The sequence below is a fragment of the Euprymna scolopes genome, chromosome 36, assembly GCF_053919585.1.
Source record: "Euprymna scolopes isolate OS-2025 chromosome 36, ASM5391958v1, whole genome shotgun sequence".
Lineage (NCBI taxonomy): Eukaryota > Metazoa > Mollusca > Cephalopoda > Sepiida > Sepiolidae > Euprymna > Euprymna scolopes.
The window spans coordinates 71067900-71093051 of record NC_136517.1 but is presented as its reverse complement, the minus strand read 5'-3'; the positions used below and the strand labels follow the sequence as shown (position 1 = coordinate 71093051).

Genomic DNA, 25152 nt, shown 5'->3' with positions numbered 1-25152 from the left:
TGTTAGCTCAGTTGGTTAGGGTTGGTTCATTATCTAAACATTTTGGATACGAATCGTGGTGTGAGATGTCTTCTTTTTATTTTTTTTCGATTTTTAAAATTTAAATATTGAACCAGTGTTATTTAAGCCATTTTTCACGTAACATTCGTTTTTCTGTTTTTTTTTTTTTTTTTTTTTTTTTTTTTTTTTACTTCGCTTATTCTTAGGTTTTCATTAACACACCCCGACTGACCACACACACCCAAAAACACCCGGGTACTCACCGATTTTTTTAAATTTTAAATATCGAAACAAGCTTTTTTAAGCCATTTTTCACATGTTTTTTTTTTTTTTTTTTGGTTAAACGTTCGTTTTTCTGTTTTCTTTTTTGTTTTTTCGATTTTCACATTAAACATCGTTCATTTGCCTTACGTTAGTTTTTTTTTTTTTTTTTTTTCGATGTTCCCGCTAGTCTATTATATAAAACAAAAATGTGTGTTGGTATGTGTGTGTCTATATGTCTCCCAAAACTTTCGACACATGCAACAAACACTGACAAAATCAGTATCATTAGAAAGATCGATCTCTCAAACAACAAATATCCAAAAATTGGACAAAAAAAAATTCATTCTTTGACTGTCAACTTGGCTGTTTTTTGCAAGGAGGAGTCAGTTTATGCACGGACATTTTTGCAAAGTCATTCACGCCTCGCGATCTCGACGTATGTATAAAAGACATTATTTTGAAGGCCTGTGACATCACAAGTCGCTTTTTTCACCTCCATTTCCTCTTAGTGTTACAAGTTCAAACCTGGCTACTGCGACTAATTTTTTTTTTTTTTTTAGGGCTTGGTTGCTCAATACCCTTATGATAAAACCTCTCCACACCCAAGCAACGCTGGGTACCCCCGCTTGTGCAAACCAAAAAACAGAAAGCAATTCAATTTAAATTATTCTTCACCAGAGGAACAAATAAGAAATGAGTTTCATAAATAAATGGTGTTTAAAATGAAAAATACACTTATGAAATATGGCAATTCAAATTAACAGGAAACTCTTTGATATATACTTGCGTATCAAGCAACAAAAGAAATTATGCATAAGAAATTGTGGAAAATTATCCATTAAAAATTATCCATTAAAAATTTAATGACTGATTTGTTATATAAATCAGTTTTATTGTATATTTGCAATTCTCTATCAACCTGAACACATTTAATTGACTTTTTAAAAACATAAAAATGCCTTTGTGCCAATGGAAATGGAAGCTTCAATTCTCGGTACAGGCGATCCAAAAATACAACTGCAGATTACGTAAAACTTTTATCCAGTTATGGCTGACAGAACGAGAGCATGCTATCCCCATGAATTAAATGAAGGGTTCCATTCGAAATTCCATGTAGATTCTCAAGTTCAACAAAATACACCTGAAGAAGGTCAGAGGTTACATCGATCGAAACGTTGTGCAAATAACACTCAAGATGAGAACAGTAATACGAAGAATCCAAAGAATCCAAATAGGGAATTTATGTAGACATGTTCTTTTTATCTGTGATTTTGCAAGTTTGTATGGAAGATGAATATGTGAGAGCGGTACTACAATTGACAGCAGCGGCGGCAAGTCAGCTAGCTATATTTTAAATCTGTTTAATTTCTAAGCTGAGTGCTGATTAGTGCAAGCATTTAATTTTTTTTCTGACTTGCCCAATCAGATGCCATCTCTCAGGCAAACTGAGTACACAGCTGGAGTTTATAAAAGAAAATGACTATTCCATTCTTCTTAAATGATCAAGTGCCACTGCCACCAACTCATTTGTGTTATTCAGATCAACCCCCAAACTTCTCTTGGGTTTAAATTTAACAAGAAGATCTAAGTATTCAACATGGCTACGTCAGCACACACTTGGACTTAGTAATGTGTGTGTCTCTCGCTCTCTCTCTATCTATCCATCCATCCAGTTTTATGCTTGTGATACAATGGAGTGTGTAAATCTCTCTTGAATCATTCGTAAAAAGTTTACTATCCAAAATAGCACCAAATCTCTGGAACATGTTTACCAGAAAGAACAGTTGGAAACAAGTCATACACCATCCAGTATGATTATGCAATTTCTACAACTACATTCCTAGAAAATGGAACTGTTAAACTTGACACTGTGATATGTTACAAGAGGGAGAAAGTAGCAAACTTAGTTGAAGTCAGTGTCCCTAATGATACTGGATTAAACAGAGTTGAGAGGGAGAAGATAACGAAATACCAAAATTGTATGTACAACAGGAAAAGAAATTGGAATCTAAGGAAGATCTTTATCATTCAAGTAATTATAGAAGCTCATTCAAGTAATTATAGGGCTCATGAAAAAAAAAATTTCAAAAACTACTTGGTGCGTATACTTGGTTGATCAAATGCAAGAGAAATATAAATAATCACGCTTAAAGGAACAGTTAGAATCTTATAAAGCTCTCTCGGTTTGAAGTAGCTGGTGAATGTATGGTATCTGGTAAGATGCGCTATCCTCAGCAAAAACAAAAGCTAAAATAGAAAAAAAAACTGTAGATATTTACGTACATACTTCCTCATCTACTAATTCTTCTCTATTCCCTATCAACAGAACACGCATACTTACAAACAGCGCATGACCTTTTTTTAAGTCTTTGCCTATACTCATGACTTCTTCAATTACTAAAACCTTTTATTCTCTTTCCTATCATAATGTTAGAATGATACTTTGTTTTTCTATTCTACGAGTATTGTGTGTTTGCCTCTGTTTTTCTGTGTGTATGTGAGTTCAGTTTGCATTGTGTTCATTTTTATTTGATTCTGTTTTGTAAGAGCGTGTGTGCAAACGTGTTTGTGTGCCTGGATTTGATAAAATTTTCTGCCTTAAAAAAAGTTTTGCTTTTAATATTAGAAGAATAATTTCATAGGGGAAGATAAAGGAAAGCATGGAAACAAGTGATAACAAAGTGATCTGAGGGAAAGAGGGATAAACAAACACCTAGCCAGAGATAGGTTACTTTAGAAGTTAATTTCTTAACGCTCTCTAACTCATGCCAGCATGTAAAATGGGCGTTAATGATGATGATGGAGAATATTGTTTGTTTTTTAAATAAATTAAGCAATAATTATTGATTTCTTCAATATTCTACTCTTACACCATATAATTTCTTCCCAACTCTCTTGAAAATGGGTTCCATTTTATTTAGATTTTTTACATTAAACAGCTTTAAAAACTTAAAACAAGTTTCAGAGACTAAATTAGAATTAATGTTTTTATCATAATTTTCTATAGTTTTATTGATATATACATATACATACCAGTGTACAAAAAATAATAAAAATGAAAGAAAATAATTATAAAATATAAAAAAATAATGAAAACAAAAAGAAATAAAAATAATCTCTATAAATAAAACAGATGTGTGTATTTGTGAAAATATTTAACCGATAAACTCTTAACCTACTGGTCACATAACACTGAGATTAACAGAAAATAGTAGTCATACACCAAGGATGGTTTATAACAAGTAAAATTTTTGTTTGGATGGATAATGTGATGCAAAATGTTCATTTCAACTTGCCAACATACATTTCTACTAGTTTGTGTATGCATAAACTAATTATAGTTGGAAGTGGTTTAATTTTATAACTTCTCTATTGGTTGAGTTAGTAGCGAACATGGCTGGAGCACTAAATGAGGGAATGCAGTTGGAGTTAAATGTTTTGGTTTTGATTCTAGCTGATGTTATCCAAGTTTTTTTTAACTTTTGAAATCAGTACTATATGCAGTGGTATCTCTGTACTTGACCACAATTCGTTCCAGATGTTTGTTTGAACACTGAAATGTTCGACAACCAAAACGATATTTCCCTTTTAAATTAACTGAAATAGAATTGGTTCCATGGTTTAAAAGTCCCTTTTTAGCTGCAAACTTTGATGATTTTATACATTTAATTGCACTGAAAAAAATCACCATCATCTTTGGCAAATTTCTTGGAGGAAGATGATTCCTGAACTGGATGTTCTTTACGTTTAAAATATTTATCCGACAAAACTTGTTTTTTTCTATTGTCCCACACTTTGCAAAAATGGCACATGGCATTGTCATAAAAAATGCCTACATGTCTGCGGGTTGTGGCGATATCTAGGTGTTGTTCAACAACAAAGGCTTTGATATCATTCCACTCGTTATTTCTTTCAATACTATTGTTGGTGCATCCTCCTTTTTCTCTTTCTCTTCAACAGACTTGTCAGCTGAGATGCATGCTCTTCTAGTAGTTCCTCAATATCATGGGTGTTTGCCTCCTAACCTAGGCATTTACCTAGAGACAAAATATCCTCAACAATTGCTTCAGCTTCCACAGAAGCAGCATCCTTACTGAGACCCACACTATCATCAAACCCTGCAAATTCACATTCTGTAACACAATTGGACCACAATTTCCTCCAAGCAGAATTCATGGTCCTATAAGAAACATCACACAATTCTTCATGAACAAGAATTATGCTGTGAACGATATTGAAATGATTTTTTCAGAAATCATGTAGTCAGTTCGGTGTCATTAGTTACCTTGAAGCATCTTCTAAACAAAAACTTTGTGTAAAGCTTTTTAAAATTAGCAATAACCTGCTGGTCCATTGATTGAATTAAAGGTGTGGTGCTAGAAGGTAAGAACATGTCAATATTTTCAAAATAGTCCATATACAGTCTAGATGAACTATATATATATATATATATATATAATGTGTGTGTGTGTGCTTTTTTTATATTATAGGTGTTTTATTTGTTTTCATTTGAAGATCATGTTTCCATGAAATCGAAAGTTTAGATCTCTGGAAGATAGTCATTATTTGACCGAAACAGTAGCTTTGTTATTGTCGTAACTATGTAATTTGTTTATCCAAAATTAAATAAAATATATATATATAGAGAGAGAGATATCCCTACTTACTAGTAGAATACCTGCCCTAGTATTGACATTAATTTTAAAGATTAATGTTTTTTTTTCTTTGTGTGTGGAGGAGGGGTACGATATATTTTCTGTGACGCCACACTAAATGCTATTTATTCAAAATATGATATGGCCACATTACACACTATGTTGCCTAGAATATATATTCCATTATTCATAAGTTTAGAAGTTTATGATTTTACCAGAGATGTACGTGTGTGTGTGAGTTTTATCAAAGTTCTACTTTTTGAGGATTTTTAAAAACATTGATTTTAAATTTCTAAAAACATTAATTTTAAGTTTATATTAGGTTGTTGCATTAGTTCCTACTGTTTTTGTTTTTTGTTTTTTTTCTTAAGAAAATCAAAGAATTTTAACAGCAAAAGTCTGTATGGGAGCCAAGCTGCAAGTTTTTGTGTGAATCTCATCGAGTAAAGGTGGCATGAAATTGTCACAAAATCACAATTCGTCTTTTCGCCCGATTCTCTACATGTCTGATGGCCATCTTCCTTCAAAAGAACCCGGAGTTGGTCTTCATCTATCTTGATTCATCTTCCGGAATAAAGAGCGTCACTGAGGTCAAAATTACTGTGTTTGAATCTCAAACAGTTCTTTCAGTTATAGCTTTTTCTCTATATATACTACACAAATATCCTTGGTCACTTCACTTTTTGACCTCAATTAAAGGTGAAAAGAAGGTGTTGAAAATATGATTTTTCATCTACTTGACAATCCATTTGACGGTTCTGAAAAACGAGAAAAAATTATATGAGCAAAAAATGATGACCATTATCTTTTAGAACAGAATATGTACTTTCTAGTGGTACATAACACTTTGCCAAATATTTAAACACTAGCAGGGCTACCCGGCGTTGCTCGGGACCGTATAAACAATGAAAAAACAAAAGCAGATATTGAACATATGTTTTATTCTTAGGGGAGAGGAATCTTTCATCTCAAGTTTTAGCGTTACAAACAAACATTTGTCTTTTATATATATAGATAATGACAGGTTTTTTTGGGGCCCCCCTCGAAGATAGCTGATCAGTTGACCAACTTCTAGTGGTCCGTTTGACGTGAAATTTCGATATTTGTCATCCGGGTGATGGGGCTTCGATATGATACCAAATTTGTCAAGTTTGGTTCCGTCTTTCAAAAGTTTTAGCGTTACAAACAAACATACATACATACACACAGACGTTTGGCTTTTATATATATAGAAGACTAGCAGGGCTACCCGGCGTTGCTCGGGACTGTATAAACAATGAAAAAACAAAAGCAGATATTGAACATATGTTTTATTCTTAGGGGAGAGGAATCTTTCATCTCAAGTTTTAGCGTTACAAACAAACATTTGTCTTTTATATATATAGATAATGACAGGTTTTTTGGGGGCCCCCCTCGAAGATAACTGATCAGTTGACCAACTTCTAGTGGTCCGTTTGACGTGAAATTTCGATATTTGTCATCCGGGTGATGGGGCTTCGATTTGATACCAAATTTGTCAAGTTTGGTTCTGTCTTTCAAAAGTTTTAGCGTTACAAACAAACATACATACATACACACAGACGTTTGGCTTTTATATATATAGATGTTTTAGAACAAAATTTTTTATGAAACGGCAGGAACTTATGTAACAACCTGATATTTGAACTTATCATATAATCATCCACATCCAATCTATAAATAAACTTACATCGTAAATGGAATACTTTTTGATGATTGAAATATTTAATTTTTGAGTAATAATCCAGAAATTCATTTTATTTTTTTTATTTTTTTTTTTTTGACAAAAATAAGTGTATGGTGGTGGGGTGGGTGATTATAGTCCAAAATTCTACCATTTTCTGTTTTGTGTAACTCTTGCATAGTTTATGGTTTATTTATTTATATATATATCTATATATATAAAAGCGAAAATGTATGTATGTATGATCGCTTTTTGTGTATGTCTGTAAAAGGCTTTTTTCCGAGAAGCGGTCAGTCGGCTCACAACTTCTTAAAACTTTTTATATCACATATAAATCATAATATCTACGAGTTAACAACAGAGGTCGCCTCTCTATTTAATTTGCTTGACTTTGAAAAGATAAATATTCAATATTTTTCGCTCGCCGCATGTGGATTAGGCTTTTTCATATAATAAAAGCGACCCTATTCTGGCGGTATTCTTCCGGTCGCGATCGCCAGAAATGTCCGAAAGCAATCAGATTTGATCAATGTGGAAATATTTTCCTTATATCAGACAATTGCTATTCAATTTAGACAATCCTCTTTTTATGGGGAGCTGGTCCCCCCCCCCTCCCCAACATCTTGGGAAAATAAAAATCAAAAAAAGCGTTCCCGCAGTAAATAAAATACTACCCTGCAATCAAAGTTGACCTCATTAAGTCATTAAAACGTGCACCTACCAATTCTAAATAGTTAAATAAATTCAAACGTGTTTCCGTTAGTATTTTGCGGTGGCCCAATGGTTAATGTTGCACTTTTTTTTTCACACTTTAATTTCCAACTTTGCCTCAAGGGTTCGGTTCGATCCTCATACTTACCTACCAAAACTTTATTTTTTATTCCCTCCCCCCCCCCGCGTTTGCGTTTAAATTAAGATATATCAAAATTTGAATTTAACTTTTAAGTATTATGGTATCTGTTCAGTGCTAATATACCTATAAGTATGGCAAACCACTTATAATTCAATGGTTTTAATTTTTTTTTTTTGTTTTTTTTTTTTTTTCAAAAATAAACAATTATAAACAGAACGACTCATATAAATCTATCTATGTTCTTTTTTTCATTTTAATATACTTTCATAGAAATGTTTCTGTTATGTCACAAAAAACTATTTTCTTTACGTCACAAGTGTCATGCTCATACATTAATTTCATAGCTAATATAACATACTGACTCAACGGGCCACGGGTAGTCTAGTATATATATATATATAAAGCTTCGCCCAAAATATAAAGTAAACAATTTAGTGACTAGATCAGTTTTCTTCTCCTCAATTCTGCATATTGTAGTGACGTACCATACCTTTGAACTTTTCCTTGTTTGAAACTTGAAAAATAATTCTCACATAAATCAATGTCTAAAACAAGCAATTGTCTGTTTTCTCAACCTCCCATTGTGGCATCATCCTTAGCTCTCTGAACTTGGACCTTTTACTGCAAAACTGATCATGGTGGATATTTAGGAACTGATGGAATCTTCTAAATGGTCTATTAAGTTAAGACAATTTGCATCTATGTAACCACATAAACTGCTTGCTTATCTCACAGTTTAGAAAAACAATTGCTGCTGCCATAATCGTTTTTTATCTACTTTATCTAAAATACAAATGATTTATGAGCGTTTTTTTCTCTTTTGTGTTGAGAAAACAAGTTTGATATTAGAGAAACATTATTTTCAGGCAAAATCTAAGGTCACCTCATTTTAGACCGAGTTAAAAACCATAAATTTAAATATGCTTTCATTGCAAAGTAATTTTTTTCTCTGATCTATATATAAGTAAAATATATGTATGCACGTTTGTATGTAAATCCATAACGTTTCAGCTTAGCATCTACAGTTAAAGTTTGGTCTATAGATATATCTCAATAAGATGCACAAAGTAGAGACAATTATGATGATCAGGTTTGAGAAGAGTTTACTCTGCTCAATTCTATCAATGTCATTCTGAGAAATTACATTTGCTATAAGAATGATGTAGTTAAAATGATTTTAAATTTTACAATAAAAATATTTATATACGAGGGGCATGCAATAAGTAATGCCCCTGACCCACTTCCCATAGCAGTAGAGCAACGAAACTTGGCACAATTATTAGTCTTTCTCTACATAGGAACCACCCAGAGTTATGCATTTCTCCCATCGTTTGATGCAGCTTTGGAGACCGTTTTTGTAGAACACCCCAGGTTGGTCCTCCAACCACGATGTGACTTCAGAAATCAAGGCTGCATCATCTGGGAAACGCTTTTCTTTCAAAAACAACTTCATGGCTGTGAAGAGGTGAAAGTCAGAGGGTGCAAGGTCAGGAGAGTAGGGAGGATGGGGAAGGATTTCATAATCACACGCCCGTGCTTCTGATCTGGCGACATGCGAGTTGTGGACCGGAGCGTTGTCTTGCAGGAGGGGGGTACCTTTGCTGATCTTGCCCCGCCTCTTGATTTTGATAGCTTCCCTTAATTTCCTCAAAAGTGAAGCATAATAGGCTCCTGTAATTGTGGTACCCTTTGCCAGGAAATCTGTCATCACTACTCCGTCCTGGTCCCAGAAGACTGTGAGCATGACCTTGCCAGCAGAGGGCTGCGCCCTTGCCTTCTTTGGAGGTGGTGAGTCCAAGTGCTTCCACTGCATTGACTGGGCTTTGGTCTCTGGATCATAGTGATGGACCCAGGTTTCATCCTGTGTAATCAGTCTTTGAAAAACTTTGACTCATCTTCTTGGCACATCTCCAAATTCATCCTCGAGCACTCAACGCGTTCTCGCTTCTGGAATGGTGTGAGCAACCGGGGAATCCATCTGGCAGACACCTTATGCATATGCAAATGGTCATGAATGATAGTTCCCACAGACCCTGTACTAATCTTGACATCTTAGGCTATTTGGCGAATAGTAATGCGCCGATCTTCCAAAATGGCAGTTTCAACTTGACGGACAGATGCCTCATCAATGGCAGAAGGGAGGGGGAACCAGGTCTGGGAGCTGTTTCCACAGACTTCCGGCCATGTTTGAATTCACGATGCCAGCGTTTTACAAGGTCATATGATAGGGCATTATCACCATACGTTTCTTTCATTTCATCAAGTCTCCTGTGGTATGCGTCCTTTCAAATACAAAAACCGGATCACTGCTCGACATTCAACAGGCTCCATTTCACACCTGACTCCGTTCAAACACCTGTAAAACAGAAATCATAATTAATTCAGAACTGTAATTTGCCACATAACCTGTAGAGATATAAATCATTGCACATGCAAAATTTCAGCTAGATTAGACAACTGGAAGTGGGTCAGGGGCATTACTTATTGCACGCCCCTCGTACATACTAGCAGAGAGACCCGGTGTTGCCCAAGATTGAATGATGATCAACGAATATTTCACACTGCTATATTTTTATTGTCATCGAAATGTGTAAAATCGTCCATTTCGCATGCCTCCTTCTAGTAACTTAGTCCAAAATGTGTTATTCTACATTGCACTGTAGAGAACCTATTGTTTCTTTTATAAAATTATTTATTATAAACTTCTTTCCAGTTAATGAAAAAAAGAACATTAAGAAATTTACGTGCGGGATTTTAACCTACAGATCACATCATGCCAAAAAAAAAATATTTTTTTCAAGTCTTATAAAATTCTTTGCAGTTAATAAAAAAAAATATTTTTTTCAAGTCTTATAAAATTCTTTGCAGTTAATAAAAAAAAATATTTTTTTCAAGTCTTATAAAATTCTTTGCAGTTAATGAAAAAAAAATTTTTTTTCAAGTCTTATAAAATTCTTTGCAGTTAATGAAAAAAAAAATTTTTTTCAAGTCTTATAAAATTCTTTGCAGTTAATGAAAAAAAAATTAAGAAATTTATATGTGGAGTTTGAACTTACAGACCACATCATGCAAAAAAAAAAAAACACAAAAAAAAACAAAAAAATAACGCTATCAATTTACCCACGGTAGAATTTTTATATAAGTGATGACATGAAAAAAATGGCTTTACCGATGAAAGATAAATTTAAATAACAGTTTTGATTATCAGTAATTATCGGGGGTATTCTGAGACAAAACTTAAGATCACTCCCAGACTTATACACTAAAGTTCTGTAAATATTTTTTTTTTTTTTTTTTTTATATATTACATTTTCACCCCAAACAAGGCACATTGCCACTCAGGTGTAGGGGGCTACTATCAGGGGCAACAACTACTGGGGCACTATATAGGGATTTGGGCAGCAAGATGTCGGTTCACGTTGCACTTGAACTTCTGCATGTCAGTACAGTTAGGGAAGCAGGATCCTGGAATGGAATTCCAGAGTCTAGCGGTTCTGGGGAAGAAACTACTAGAGTAGAAAGATCTTTTACATCTAGGGATCTCTACTGTGTGGGGATGGGATTTAGCTGTTTGTCGAGGGTATCTGCATCGTGGGGGCACAAGTGTCTGCAGTTCGTCAGAGCATTCACCATTAAAATACTTGTAGAACAAGCAGAGGGATGCAACGTTTCGTCGATGGGACAGAGGCTGAAGCTTAGATGCCAGTTCAGGGCCTATCAGATTGGCGACTCTTTTTTTAACCTTGTCTAGGAGCGAGAGACTAGTAGCAGATGCACCGGCCCAAATGTGACAACAATACTCCATACATGGGCGAATGGTGGCCTTATAGAGGTACAGGATACTTTCAGGTGTCAGCAGTTTTCTAGCACGGTAGAGAGAGCCTACCTTTTTCGCAGCGGCCTTGGCAATGTTTTCAATATAATTGTTCCAACTCATGTTTCCTGTGAACATTAGGCCAAGCAGTTTGAAAGATGTACTCTCAGACAGGGAGTCACTGGCCATTGCTATTGGTGGCAGAGAAGGTTTCTTGTAATTATTGAAGGAAACCAGTTTAGTCTTGGCAGCATTGAATGTGACCATCCATTTATGTCCCCATTCCACTACAGATTGGAGGTCATCCTCTAGTGTTTTTGCCATTTCTTTAGATATGTGTTCATTTGTTTTCCTGTCATGCCTGTTATAGAGTGTAGTGTCATCAGCATATATACCCATCTCAGACGCAGTTTTGTTGGGGAGGTCATTAATAAATATCAGGAACAATAGAGGTCCAAGACAAAATTGCAAAGGAAATCTGTTCAGCTGTTTTAGAGTCTATAAGGAACAAACTCTCACACACACACAAAGTTGCATTCATATAATTGTGTGTATATATATGTATATGTGTGTGTGTATATATATATATATATATAATATATATATATATATATATATATATATAGCTTAATGCGTTAGAGGAAGAGAGTGAGCTCAATTCTATAAGAGGAGAGTTATCTGGACAATATAAAGTTCAGCAAGTATCCTATATACAGAACAATAGGAATGGGAAATGAAGTCACAAATTACTATATATTGGTGGATACATACCCGGTGAACCAAGTGCAAGTGAAATACAAACGATTGCACTGAAAGGGACGGCTAGAATCCTGAAAAGATCTCTTAGTTGGACTCACTAAAATAGGGGTAAATGTCAGACATCTGGTTGGATGTCCCATCCCCTAGAAGAAAAAGTTTAAGAAAAATGAAAGTGGATATAGATTAGACCTTGCCTTTGTCTGTACTCCTTAATTTTATTCACCTTTTAGTAATTATTATTATCGTTGTCATTGCTATTATTATCGTTATTATTATTATTATTATTATTGTCATTATCATCGGCATTGGTATTATTGTTATTGGTAATATTATTATTAGCATTATTATTGTTAATAGTACATTTATTATTATTGTTAATAGTTAGTACATTTCCCCCGCGCTAATCATCTACATCCAAAAATCTATTTTGTTCTGTTAGACACCTCTAAAGACTTTGCTAGCCTATCTTTCTACCCCTGCCTTATACCCAAACCCTCTCCCCGTATATCTAATAACAAAGAAAACTTAGACATATTACCTAACATATACCGTACTCTGAAATCCAGTATTATAGCCTTACAACTACCCCTCCCAAAATTATATACTACTTTATAGTGCTGTTTATTGTCTCGGATGCATCTGTCAAAAATGTCCCTTCATAGATAGACACCTTACACACTGTTAAAATAGAATTACCACCCATCCACACTACACCCCCACTTTAATCCTCAAACATATACTCCATACATTTAAGACTATGATAAAGGCCCTATACACCTTTTTACATTATACTATATAATACACTCCTCCTTTACTTAGAATTCAATAAAGCTCCCCCCAACATCATCTATAATTTTATTTGATCTATTTCGTTCCTAATGAATCTCATGCTAGACTTGCATCTTCTCTACTCTTCTGATGAGAAGCATTAGGCTTCGAAATGCCTTGGCATAAAGAATCCCTTCTATCCCCCAACTAATTGTTTGTATTCCCTTATTGAATAAATGAACCAATCTATATCCACCAATATATAGTTTTGTGTCTTCATTTCCCATTCCTATTGTTCTCATATATAATATATATATATATAATATATATATATATATATATATATATATATATATATATATATATATATATATATATATAACTGAGATACCTGAAAGTCAATATATATATATATATATATATATATATATATATATATATATATATATAAAGCAATTCTTTAATAAAAATACATAAATAGAAAGCTAGATCTATTAAAGTAATAGATGTAATATTCTCTTCTCTATTTTATTTTATTCTATCTATCTATCTTTCTTCTTCTTATATATATGTAAAATGAACTCATTTTTTCCCCCCGTGTGATTTTGACCTAAATAAGATTAAAAATCGAGACATTTCATGCAAATGTAATATGCACAAACTGCAGCACATTATCTGAGGTGTGCTATAGGCCTATTACCTCTACACTTGCTCGATAATCCTACATTCTTATATTTTTTCTGGTGAGAGTTCCCTGCCAATATCGGTTAGAATCAATGGAAGTTTTCTCTCTATTAAATTCTTCCTTTCCCCGCTCCCCATTTACATCGCTGCTTGATCGTTCATAAGGGTCAGTTACGAACACACACAGATTTCGGGTTTAGTAGTTGCTTACAAAAACTGAAATGCTTACTTTTGCGTTGCTTAATTATCATTTATTTCCAAACATTTTCACACTAGGAAAAAACAAAAAAAAAAAAAACAAGGAATCTTTCCTTTTTTTTTTTTTTATATATATACATATAATACAGCATTTCTGTCATATTTCGTTTCGTTTCATTTCATTTCGTTCCCTTTGATTTTTTTTTTCTTTGTGTTATTTCTTTCTTTTCGCCAAGAGTTAAATATTAATTTTCCGGTCAAAATACTTATACCATTGTGATTACCGCATTTCAAAATGTAAAATATCAGACTCTATTTTACAATGTAAACAATGCATTTCTATATGAAACTCTAAATGTCTGTTCGTAAACCAAAACATTACGGAGGAAAGGGGGAAGGCATCATATGACTTAATCAACGTTCGTTTCTCCTTACAGTAAAAAAAACAAAAAAACAAGAAAAAGTCTATTCTTTCCATTTACAAAAAAAAAAATATATATATATAGGATTCTTTCCATTTATTTTATTTTTTTTCAGACACATACTACAGCATTTCCGTTATATTTCATTTCATTCCGTTTCGTTTCTGTTATATTCCTAAATACTTAGGAAATAAAGACAAACGTGAGTTACACCGAGTGGTATGTGTAATGGGGTTTATTTATAATACAGAAACGTAAGGCTGCTCGCCTAAGGTAAATAGAAGTACATAGTAACAAGTATGGGGAAGAAAGTCTGATAATCAACACGTAAGACTATCCGTCTTACTGCGACTGCTTGTCTGCCGCTGTCTGCCGAACAGTCCAATATATATATACAGTTTGTAACCGGTGTATAGCCAGTTATGTTCCTTCACAACACCTCCCCCTGAAGCTGAAATCTTCCTGATTTTAGCTTAAATACCTCTTCCTTTTAGGGTCAGGGCTTAATCTCCTGGTAACTTTTCTCTTTCTTGCGCTTTTCCTTCTGGTCAGCGTTACCCGGGGTAAAGGTTTCTGTCCAGCCCGTATGGTCGGTTCAGGCGAAATATTCATTGTTTGCGGTACACACGCTGGTTTTGGTATATCAAAAATATCGCACAATGTTTCCATTGGTGTCTCTTCCACATTTGGAGACAGTCTGGGACGTATTTGATTTCTGTGTCTTTTGCAGACAAAACTTAATCCTTGGATGGTATAGACCATGCTCCCAATCCTTTTTTTGATAATACCTTCAACCCACTGATTTCGTCCATTTTGAAAATTTTTGAAATATACATTTTCACCTGGGGAGAAGCACTTGGTATTAAGGTTTTCTTTTTTGAAACTTTCTTTTTCTCTGGTAGCAGCCTATCGAAGACAGATCTTATCTTTCTTGCAAACATTAGCTCAGCCGGGGAAGAATTGACATTATTATTAGGATTTGGTGTCACCCTGTAAATTGCTAAAAATGTTTGAATACATTGTTCGTCTGTGTCCGTAGTAAGATTTTTCTTAAGTGCCCTTTTAAACGTATCTACAAATTTTTCGGCCAACCCATTCGATCGTGGATGGTACACAGGTGTTGTCATATGTAGAATATTTAGTGAGTCACAGAATTCTTTGAATTCATGAGCAGTAAATGCTGTTCCATTATCGCTCACTAAGGTTTTTGGCACTCCAAAAAGGCTAAAAATTTCATTAAGCGCACTCACAGTGTTTTTTGCTGTTGGATGTCTAAACTTAAATATTTCTGGCCATTTTGAAAAAGAATCTACAATAATCAAGTAAAAATAACCATTTATAGGTCCCGCATAATCAATATGCAGACGTGACCAGGGTAGGTCCGTCTTTGGCCATGGCGTCGTTTTTACTGGAGGATCTCGAGCTGCTAATTGACATCCTCTGCATGTCTTGACACATTTTTCAACTTCCTTGTCCATACCAGGCCAGTACACATATCCTCTCATAAGGGATTTCATTCTCGAAATGCCCGGATGACCTGTATGAAATTCCTTCAGAATTTTCCTCTGTAACGTTAGTGGAATTACGATCCTCTCACCATACATGAGCACATCTTCACAGATGGAAAAAGGCGTTGTTTGATCTACCTTTTTATTTTTTTTTATCCATCCCAATTGATTTTTCATTTTCTTAATGAAAATGTCATTTACTGCCTCTTTTTTTATTTTTTCGAAAGTTACCGGAAGTTCACGTATCATATTACACATTGAACTTGTACATTCACTTTCGTCTTTAAGCGCAGCAATTACCGTTTCTTCGAAACTTTCGATTCTTTTAGGGATCAACCGTGATAATGCATCTGCGTGTCCTAACTTTTTTGAGGATACATGTTCCATCTTAAACTGATAGTTTAAGAGGGTTACAGCCCATCGCTGTAATCGATTCGCAGTATGTGTGGGAATGCCTTTCTTTGATCCAAATATGGTAAGTAGGGGTTTATGGTCGGTTTGCAAAATAAAAGATCGTCCATGGAGAAATCGATTGTACTTTGTAATTCCAAATATTATCGACAGCGCCTCTTTTTCAATTTGGCTGTAATTTTTCTCCGCTGCAACCAACGTTCTTGAAGCATGGGCGATAGCTTTTGTCCTACCATCCTCATACTTGTGAAGTAATACAGCGCCAACACCGTAATCACTGGCGTCCCTTGCTAGTATTAGTTCCTTTTCTGGATTGAAATGTGCCAATGCTAAGTCTGACAGTAGACATCTTTTGATATTTTGGAAAGCAGATTCACATTCCTTATTCCAGTTCCATTTAACACCCTTTTTCAGTAACTCGTTAAGAGGAGCTCTTAAATTATGTATGTTAGGGATGTAAATTGCATAGTATTGAACTAATCCCAAAAACGATTTTAATTTTGTCACTGAATCTGGAGCAGGCATCTTTTCAATTGCTTCAGTCCTTTGTGGATCCGGTCTTCGACCCTCTTTGTCGATTATTTGACCTAGATATTTAATTTTTTTCATAAAAAAATCGCATTTTTCTGGGCTCAATTTAAAACCAAATTCCTGTATTCTTTTGAATACTTCTTTTACATGCTTCTTATGATCTTGCAAATTTTCACTTTTAATTAGGATATCGTCAAGGTAGGCCATTGAAAATTCCAACCCTGCCAGCATCGTGTCCATAATTTGCTGGAAAATAGCAGGAGCAACCTTTAATCCAAAAGGAAGCCTCTTTAGCTTAAAAATGCCCTTATGAGTATTTATGCCTAAGTATTTGGAGCATTCATCGCTGATCTTAATTTGCAAGTAAGCATCTGAGAGGTCTATCTTAGAAAAAATTTTTCCTCCGTTAAGCTTAGAGAACAGATCTTCTGCGGACGGAAGGGGATAATTATGGTCCAATAGACAGTCATTTAAACCCGTTGAAAAATCTCCACAGACCCTTATTCTGTTATTTTTTTTCTTTACATACACGGTTGGACTTGCCCAATCTGTGTGGTTAACTTTTTCAATGACTTCCAGTTGTTGAAGTCTATCCAACTCTTTTTCGATTGCGTCCATCGCTGAAAAAGGCACATTCCTTTTAGGTTTGAATACTGGAGTGGCATTTTTCTTTAATTCAAATTTTGCCTCTGTCTTAATACAGAGTCCTAGTCCTTCGGCAAAAACATTGGGAAATTCAGTTTTCAAATCCTTCAGGAAGTCTTCCCTTTGGTTTGCTTTTTCTGCAGTTAAAACGTTACAAAACGAATTTATGGGTTTCTCCCATAAATTAAACAGGACAATCCAATCTACCCCAAACAGGCATGTATTCTTTCCTGGTACGACGTACACTTTGGATTTATGAGTCTGGTTAGCGAATGTCACTTTGCATTTTAATTCTCCCTTGAACTCTAATCTTTTGCCGCACACACTTCTCGCCGTCTTTCTGGTTTTCGTTAATTCAGGTCGACCTATCCTTTTCCATATATCTTCATTTATAATACTAATATCTGCACCGCTATCCAGAAGCAATGTAACCAGATGTCCATTTATCCGAACATCAACATATTTCCGTCTTTCGCAGCTTTTTTCTTTATTCATGCGAAGCGTATTTACATTATCGGTCCCTTGTCTTTTCTTCTGGGCACAGTATGTTCCCTTGTGACCTCTGAGACCACATTCATAACATATTTTGTTCCTAAACCAGCAGGTCTTATTGTTGTGTCTTAAACTACCACAACATTTACACTTTAGCTTTGGGTCTTTGTATCCTTTAAGGATCCTGTGTTCTTGGAACCTGGACTTTCTTGTGGTCCCTTGCCTTTTTACTTGCTGCACCTTAAAAATATTTTTCTCTTCAATGCGAGTGTTGTCTTTCTTTATGTTAATCAGACGTTGACACTCTTCAGTGACTTTTTGCAATGTTATGTTAGGATCCGCCTCCATAATTGTTAGGATCCGTGAACGTATATCTTTGTCCCTTGGTGCTGTGAGACCTTGTACAAAGATTAAACATTTAAATTGGTCTGCGGAAATTTCATTCAATTTAAATGATTCGCATAAACAGTTCACAGTGCAAGCATATTCTAGATAGTCTTCAGCTTCTGCCTTCTGAATGTTCAAACATTTGTATCTAGAGTGAAATAGGCTATCCCTTTTATCAAATATTTTCGACAAGGTACTAATTGTTTCCTCGAACGAAACCTCCTCCGGTTTTTTTGGTAGAATTAGATTTGCATACTTGGTATTTTCATCAGTACCCAGTTTTTGTAGTAGCAGGGTAACTTTTTCCTCATCGGTCCAGTCTAAACATCTTTTCGTAAAAATTGTTTCGTATCTTCTGTAGTATGCAGGGAAAGTAACACCAGTATCCGGGGAGTAACGAAATTCCGTTAGTGAATTTGAAATACCCTCGGCAGAAAAATTAGTCTTCTTCCCGGTCGACGTTAGAATTAGCTTTTCTAAATTCTTTTGCTGTGTCGACATTTGTCGTTGTAGTATGTTTGTTTGTTCTTGTTGTGCCTCTAAAGTTTTTTGTGTTCTTTCTTGTTGTTGTTGCAGCTGTTGCTGTAGCTGTTGTTGTTGAATTTGTTGTTGTTGTTGTTGTTGCGCTAAAAATTGTTGAGTCATTTTTGTCTGTTCCTGGATGCTAAGGGCTAGAGCCTTAGTTAACTCTGCTAATTGTTCCATGTTAGCTTCTAGTACAAAAATGTCTTTTCGAATTCTACACAATAATTCCAAAGAAAAATCGTAAATTTACGTATATCGTAAATTAGTAGCAATATGCAGACACAACACGTTTCAACAAAGTTCATCCATAGTAATTCAACAGGCTTTGTAAAATAATTCTTTTTTTTTTTTTTTTTTTTTTTTTTTCAACAACGTAAGTTCATACACAAAATATTTCTTACTTCCCACGACAAATAGTTCCAATTATTTATATAAAGGCAATAACAAACAATTAATTTTCCAAAAAAAAAAAATATATATGGCTGCCGTTCCCACGTGGCATAAAATGGTACAATAGTCGTTGTATTTATATTTTTTCTTTCGAAACTTGTAATCCTTTAGTGTAGTTTCGAATTCAACTTGCGACCATTTTTTTTTTTTTTTTTTTTTACTTGTCAAAATAAATATAAATTCCACTTTACCTTGAACATGTTTCTATAATTTCTTGTGAGTTCTTTACGAAGAAAAATCCGTACTTTTCGCTACTTTAGGTAGGAAAAATTTTTAAATTCATTGACGCACGTGGTCAAAAATCCTTGTGTATTTTTTTTTTTTCGTAAAACAAAAAATCCTTGCATTGTACACAGTCCTTGGTACGGTAATTTATCTCTGTTAAGAGAAAGAACATCCTTTCGTCGCCATTGTTATATTCCTAAATACTTAGGAAATAAAGACAAACGTGAGTTACACCGAGTGGTATGTGTAATGGGGTTTATTTATAATACAGAAACGTAAGGCTGCTCGCCTAAGGTAAATAGAAGTACATAGTAACAAGTATGGGGAAGAAAGTCTAGGTAATCAACACGTAAGACTATCCGTCTTACTGCGACTGCTTGTCTGCCGCTGTCTGCCGAACAGTCCAATATATATATACAGTTTGTAACCGGTGTATAGCCAGTTATGTTCCTTCACAACAGTTTCCTTCGATGTTTTTTTTTTTTTCTGTTTCCATTTTCATGATTTCTTTGGGCGTTATTTTTTCCTTTTTTTTTTACCCAGAGTTAAATATTAATTTTGTGGTCAAAATAATTATACCATCGTGATTACCGCATTTCGAAATGTAAAATATCAATTTTTAACTGAAATTGATTAGGAACAAATCAAATTATGAGTGCTTTAGAATATTTACCGACGAAGATCGAAATTAATCTATTTTAAAATGTAAACAATGCATTTCTATATGAAACTATAAACGTCCGATTAGTAAACCAAAACATTACGGAGGAAAGGGGGGGGGGGCATCATATGAGTTAATCAACGTTTGTTTCTCTATATACTTACAGATTTTTATATTTTCCGAAATGTTAATGGATTTGGGGAGTTTTTATTTAGATCCCAGGAATAAAATCCTTATTTTCGAGTAGGGGCTGATGATAGTCTGACGTGTTCACTTCAGATGATGACGTCATTATCTTCTGGTATTATAAGGAGGGGGGGGGATAGTATTTTACTATTATGGAATAGGGACTGTGCTGAAATAAAAACATTATTTATAAAGCCATTTTTATTACTGGGAGGGAGATAATTTTTTAAAACTTATCTGTACTTTCACCTAACAATTCATTAATTCTTAATATGGGGAGGGGGATAGTATTTTACTATTAGGGAATACGTATCGTGCCAAAATAAAAACGTTATTTAGAAAGACATTCTTAATATTGGGAGGGGGACCTTTTTTTAAATCTTCTGTACTTACAACTAACAATTTAATAATTTTTATTATATGGCAATTCAATAATTATTAATATAAGGTGGGTAGTATTATACTATTATGGAATACAGACAGTGTTTAAATAAAAACGTTATTTAGAAAGCTATTCTTAATATTGGGAGGGGATCTTTTTTAAATCTATAGTCATTATCAGATGGTAACTACTTGGGAATGCTAAATGCTTTATGTAAATCGCCAAAGTTAAGCAAAATGGAGCCTGCTCATTATTATTATGAGTGACTCTTTGGGAATAGCAAATGCTTTATGTAGATCACCAAAGTTAAGCAACAATGAGCTTGGTTATTATTTGATGGGTGACTATTTTGGAATACAAAATGCTTTATGTAAGCCACTAAAGTTAAGCAACAATGAGCCACAATGCTCAAAATAGCAAATAGACATTAAAAATTCCTCTCCTAAGAATAACAAATATATTCAAAATCAAATTAAATTTTCTCATTGTTTATACGATCCGGAGCAACGCCAAGTAGCCCCGCTAGTAATAAATAGAAAGATATGGATAAATGAATATACTATATATGAGTGACAATAATGATAATAGTAAAAATAAAAACTTATATACATTTTTACATGATTTTATGTATTAATTAAAACAGTTATATAAATAAAAAAAATTAGCTGATGTATCTTAGTGTGTGTGTGTGTACGTGTATATATGTGTGTGTGTATATATATGTGTGTGTGTGTTACAAATAAAGATACATTGAATAAAAGTAATAGAATAAATATAAAAAGATATACTTATATTTTAAATGGAAATCTGAAATGAAATTTGAAAGGAAAACGATAAGCCAATGAAGGGAGGGGGTCTTTTCCTTCACCTCTCGGGATTCTTCTTCTCTCACTTGTCACGTGCTTTCTTTAGGTTTCTCTAGGTTTTATACTTTCTCTCCTCCTTCCCATAATTATTCCCTTCTTCAATCCACAATCCAATTCATAACGTTTATCTGTAGAGGAAAACCCTGTTGCAACTTTCTCTTCTCATAAAATAAAAAAATCTCATTTTCTTTTCTCTCATTTATCTCAACTACATGAAGTTAATATCAAATGCATAAAAGTAAAACTGGTTTCTAATTTATTGGATAATGCAAAAAAATTGACTCCATTTTATTTTTTTTTGTTAAACATGCCCTTCAGAAATCCCAGCAGGCCACAGTTTGACCATGACTGTAATTCTGTATTTTATTCTCTTTCCCTCCAGTGTGGGCTGACTTATCAGCTATTGTTGATGGAAACCATGCTTCTATACAAGAAACAACAAAACCATCAAAAGGCTCAACCTCAAAATCATCACCATCGAAAGGTTCTCCATCCAAGAAATTAACACCAGAAGAATCGTTATTGGTTGGTTTGAAAAATTTAAATATCAAGGAGGATGGCTTGAGTCCTGGGTCTGTAAGTGGGAAGTATGTATATTCTTTTTTTTTTTTTATATCCTATTTGTTATTTGTCTGTTCAGAAAGTAACATTTTATCAGATAGATATTAAAGATAAATTTCTTAACATCTTCAACAAAGTATTAGGTTGGTGCAAAAATGTTGTTTTTTGATGTGTGTGTGTATATATATATATATATATATATATATATATATATATATATATATATACCTGATAAAAAAACATTATTTTGCACCAACCTAATAGCAATTCCTTCCATTTTCAATGATTGAAACTCAATGATAATGAACAGTTTTGATTCCATGTTTTTTAATTTTCTAAAGAAAAAGTTTGAAAGACCATTCTCACCTTCATTTCTGAATGTTCTTGTGAAATGTTCTACTAATTTAGACCAGTGAAAATCTGTTGATGAATGTTGTGAATATGGAGGATGTTGTAGAATTTCTCATTTTAATCATCTCATATGCTTAAAAGACGCTACAGATGGTGGAATGTTGTTCGGTTCTAAGGTAAAAGCTCACAAACATCCCCCCCCAAGTTTCTTCTTTTTACATTTGCTTGCAATGTAAATACTTGAAAATGACGCCTTCAAAGTTTGCATCCAAACTTTCTGGTTCTTTGGTGTGGATCCAATTCAGTTATCTTTTTCAAAGTATTATTACAGCATCCAGAAATATCTGATTTATTTCCTGCTACCTTTGTTCCGGCTCATTTTACTCCTTGATCTAGCAGTGTTCTTCAATCTGATGTTTGGCTACCTTGTTATAATACAGATTTCTATTCCAGTAGCTTCTTTTCAAAAGCTACAGGCTTGTGGAACTCTCATCTGACTGACGGTTTTCCGTCTGTATATACAAGCTGGGTCTTTTCAAAACTAAGGTCAATAAGCATCTCCTATGTTTGTGTTAATTATCTTTTCTTTTTAGCTTCTTATATAGTTTCATGCCATTGTTTGAAATGACTTCCATGAAAAAATGTTTTTCATTCAGAATGAAACTTGTCAGATATGTCACACTTAGCATTTTCAAACCTTTTAAGCTGCGGTTGACATGTACAAACATTCACTTTATCCATATACACTGCACAACTTGGGATTAAATGTCTCTGTAGTTGTACTTTGTGGAATTCATACAATAAACAGCATCAAATATTTTGTTTTTAAATTCATTATCCTTATTGTGGTTTAGTGTTGAAATACACTATAAATAATATCTTGTCAGAAGAATACACCAATCCTATGTTCAGCAATTTTAATGATTAAATCTTGATCCATAGCTGTAAAAGTAAATTAGTTTTTGAACACTACTTTTTTCTGACTGCTTGTCACTTCAATATTATGTATTATATAAAATGTGTTTTTCTATGTGTGGGTTTGTATGTCCAACTAAGTCAGAAACAGCAAAACAAATACCCACAAAGTTGGTAAATTCTTGATCAGCATTGCCTCAGATGAATAATATCTATAATTAAGAAAAATAGATGATTTTCTAGACAGATTATGAACTAATTAAAGACATGTGACTATTTTATCAAGGTTTTAATTCCCTTGTGCTGACTCATAACTTAAAAACAAGTTTGTCTCTGTGTATGCCTAGAGAGAGAAATGGGTTGGGTGGAGAAGGAGGATGGTGTGAGGAGGAGGAAAAAGAGAGATAGAAGTTTTAATAAAGTTACACTTTTGCTGGGAAGCCTTGCTAGTCATACATAAAGTAAACTCTGAAAGATTAAGGAGATAAATATTCATCAAATAAGTTGACATTTCTCACCTTTTCAAATGGCACAGTTTACATCTGATATGTGATCAAGATTTTCTTTGTTTAGTGTATCTTTTCCATATCAGACGTAGGTTGTACATTAGCCATAGCAGCACAAAAAGACATTCTTCATGACATTTTATTATTTACATTGGTTTTGACGGGCCATTTTTTTTTTTTTTTTTTTGATGATCTTTGACAAAATCATTTAGTCGCCATCAGCCTTCCTCTTCTTCAGCTATCCTCAATCAAAATGTGTGCATATCTATTTGTCCAATCGGAGCTTTGTTCAACACTACAGGTGGTTGCAATGCAAAACTGACTCGAGTTTGAAGCAGCCTCAGTAGCAGGGAGTCGGAACTATCATGACCCCATAAATCCACTGAAACATCGACTTTTCATTCGTTTGTATCCTCAGAAATACTGAATTAGTGCGAGCTCAGCATTCATTCGCAAATAATGCCGCACTATAGACGTTGACACTGTTGTAAACTCAACTTACAGAGTAGCAAGTGAAAGTGACCAACAAGTTAATATGAACAGATGCTTATGAAACTTATCCTTTCCCATGCATTCTGTACCCACCCCCTCAGCACAGCTCATATCAACAAAATTCAACTGCAAACTTTTGCAGATGATCCATAGAGAACTTAGTACCTCACCTGACTTTAATTGGATGAGCAGTATGAGTATGTTCAAAAAAAAAGTGTTTTAATTGCAATTCCGCCCCAAACAATACACAGTGCCACTTTGATGTAATATAATTTGCAGGGATACTATGTGGGAAGTTGAGCAGCAAGATATGTCTGTTTACACTTAAACTTCTGCATATCAGAGAAGAAGGGACCCAGAAAAGAAATTCCAAAGTGTAGCAGTCCAAAAGAAAAAACTATTAAAGTAAAAGGCCTTCTCGCATCTAGGGGTCTTTACTGTGTAGGGGTAAGATTTAGGCTGCTTGTCAAGTTTGTTGCAGGTATTTATGTCGAGAGCAGGTTACAAGTATTTGAAGTTCTTCAGAGCATGTACCATTAAAATAGTTGTAAAATAAGTAGAGGAACGCAATGAGGTGACAGAGGCTGAAGCTTAGCTGACAGTGTGGGATCTATTAGTTTGGTAACTTTCTTTTGAACCCTGTCTAAGAGTGAGAGACTCGTAGCAGATGCACCAGCTCAAATTTGACAACAATATTCCATGCATGGGTGAATGGTGGCCTTGTAGAGATACAGGATACTCTCAGGCATAAGTTTCTAGCAGAATAGAGAGAGCCCACCTTCTTTACAGCAACCTTGGCAATGCCCTTAATGTATCTATTCCAATTCATGTTTCCTGTGAATTGGGGAGTTTGAACTTTCAGGTAATGATCTGTGGTTGAGAAGGTTTCTTGTAATTATTAAAGGAAAGAAGCTTACTCTTGACAGCATTAAAGTTTAT

General features: G+C 34.2%; 1 protein-coding gene across 2 annotated transcripts in view; it reads left to right on the top strand.

The window, feature by feature from the left end:
• LOC145260573 (NAD-dependent protein deacetylase sirtuin-3-like) overlaps window positions 1–25152 on the top strand; it is a 78069-nt gene that overhangs the window by 12819 nt on the left and 40098 nt on the right. For both annotated transcript variants that reach the window (XM_080118843.1, XM_080118844.1), the window contains exon 2: window positions 21771–21975. In XM_080118843.1, coding sequence (XP_079974969.1) covers window positions 21771–21975 — 205 coding nt within the window. The remainder of the gene's footprint in view (window positions 1–21770; window positions 21976–25152) is intronic.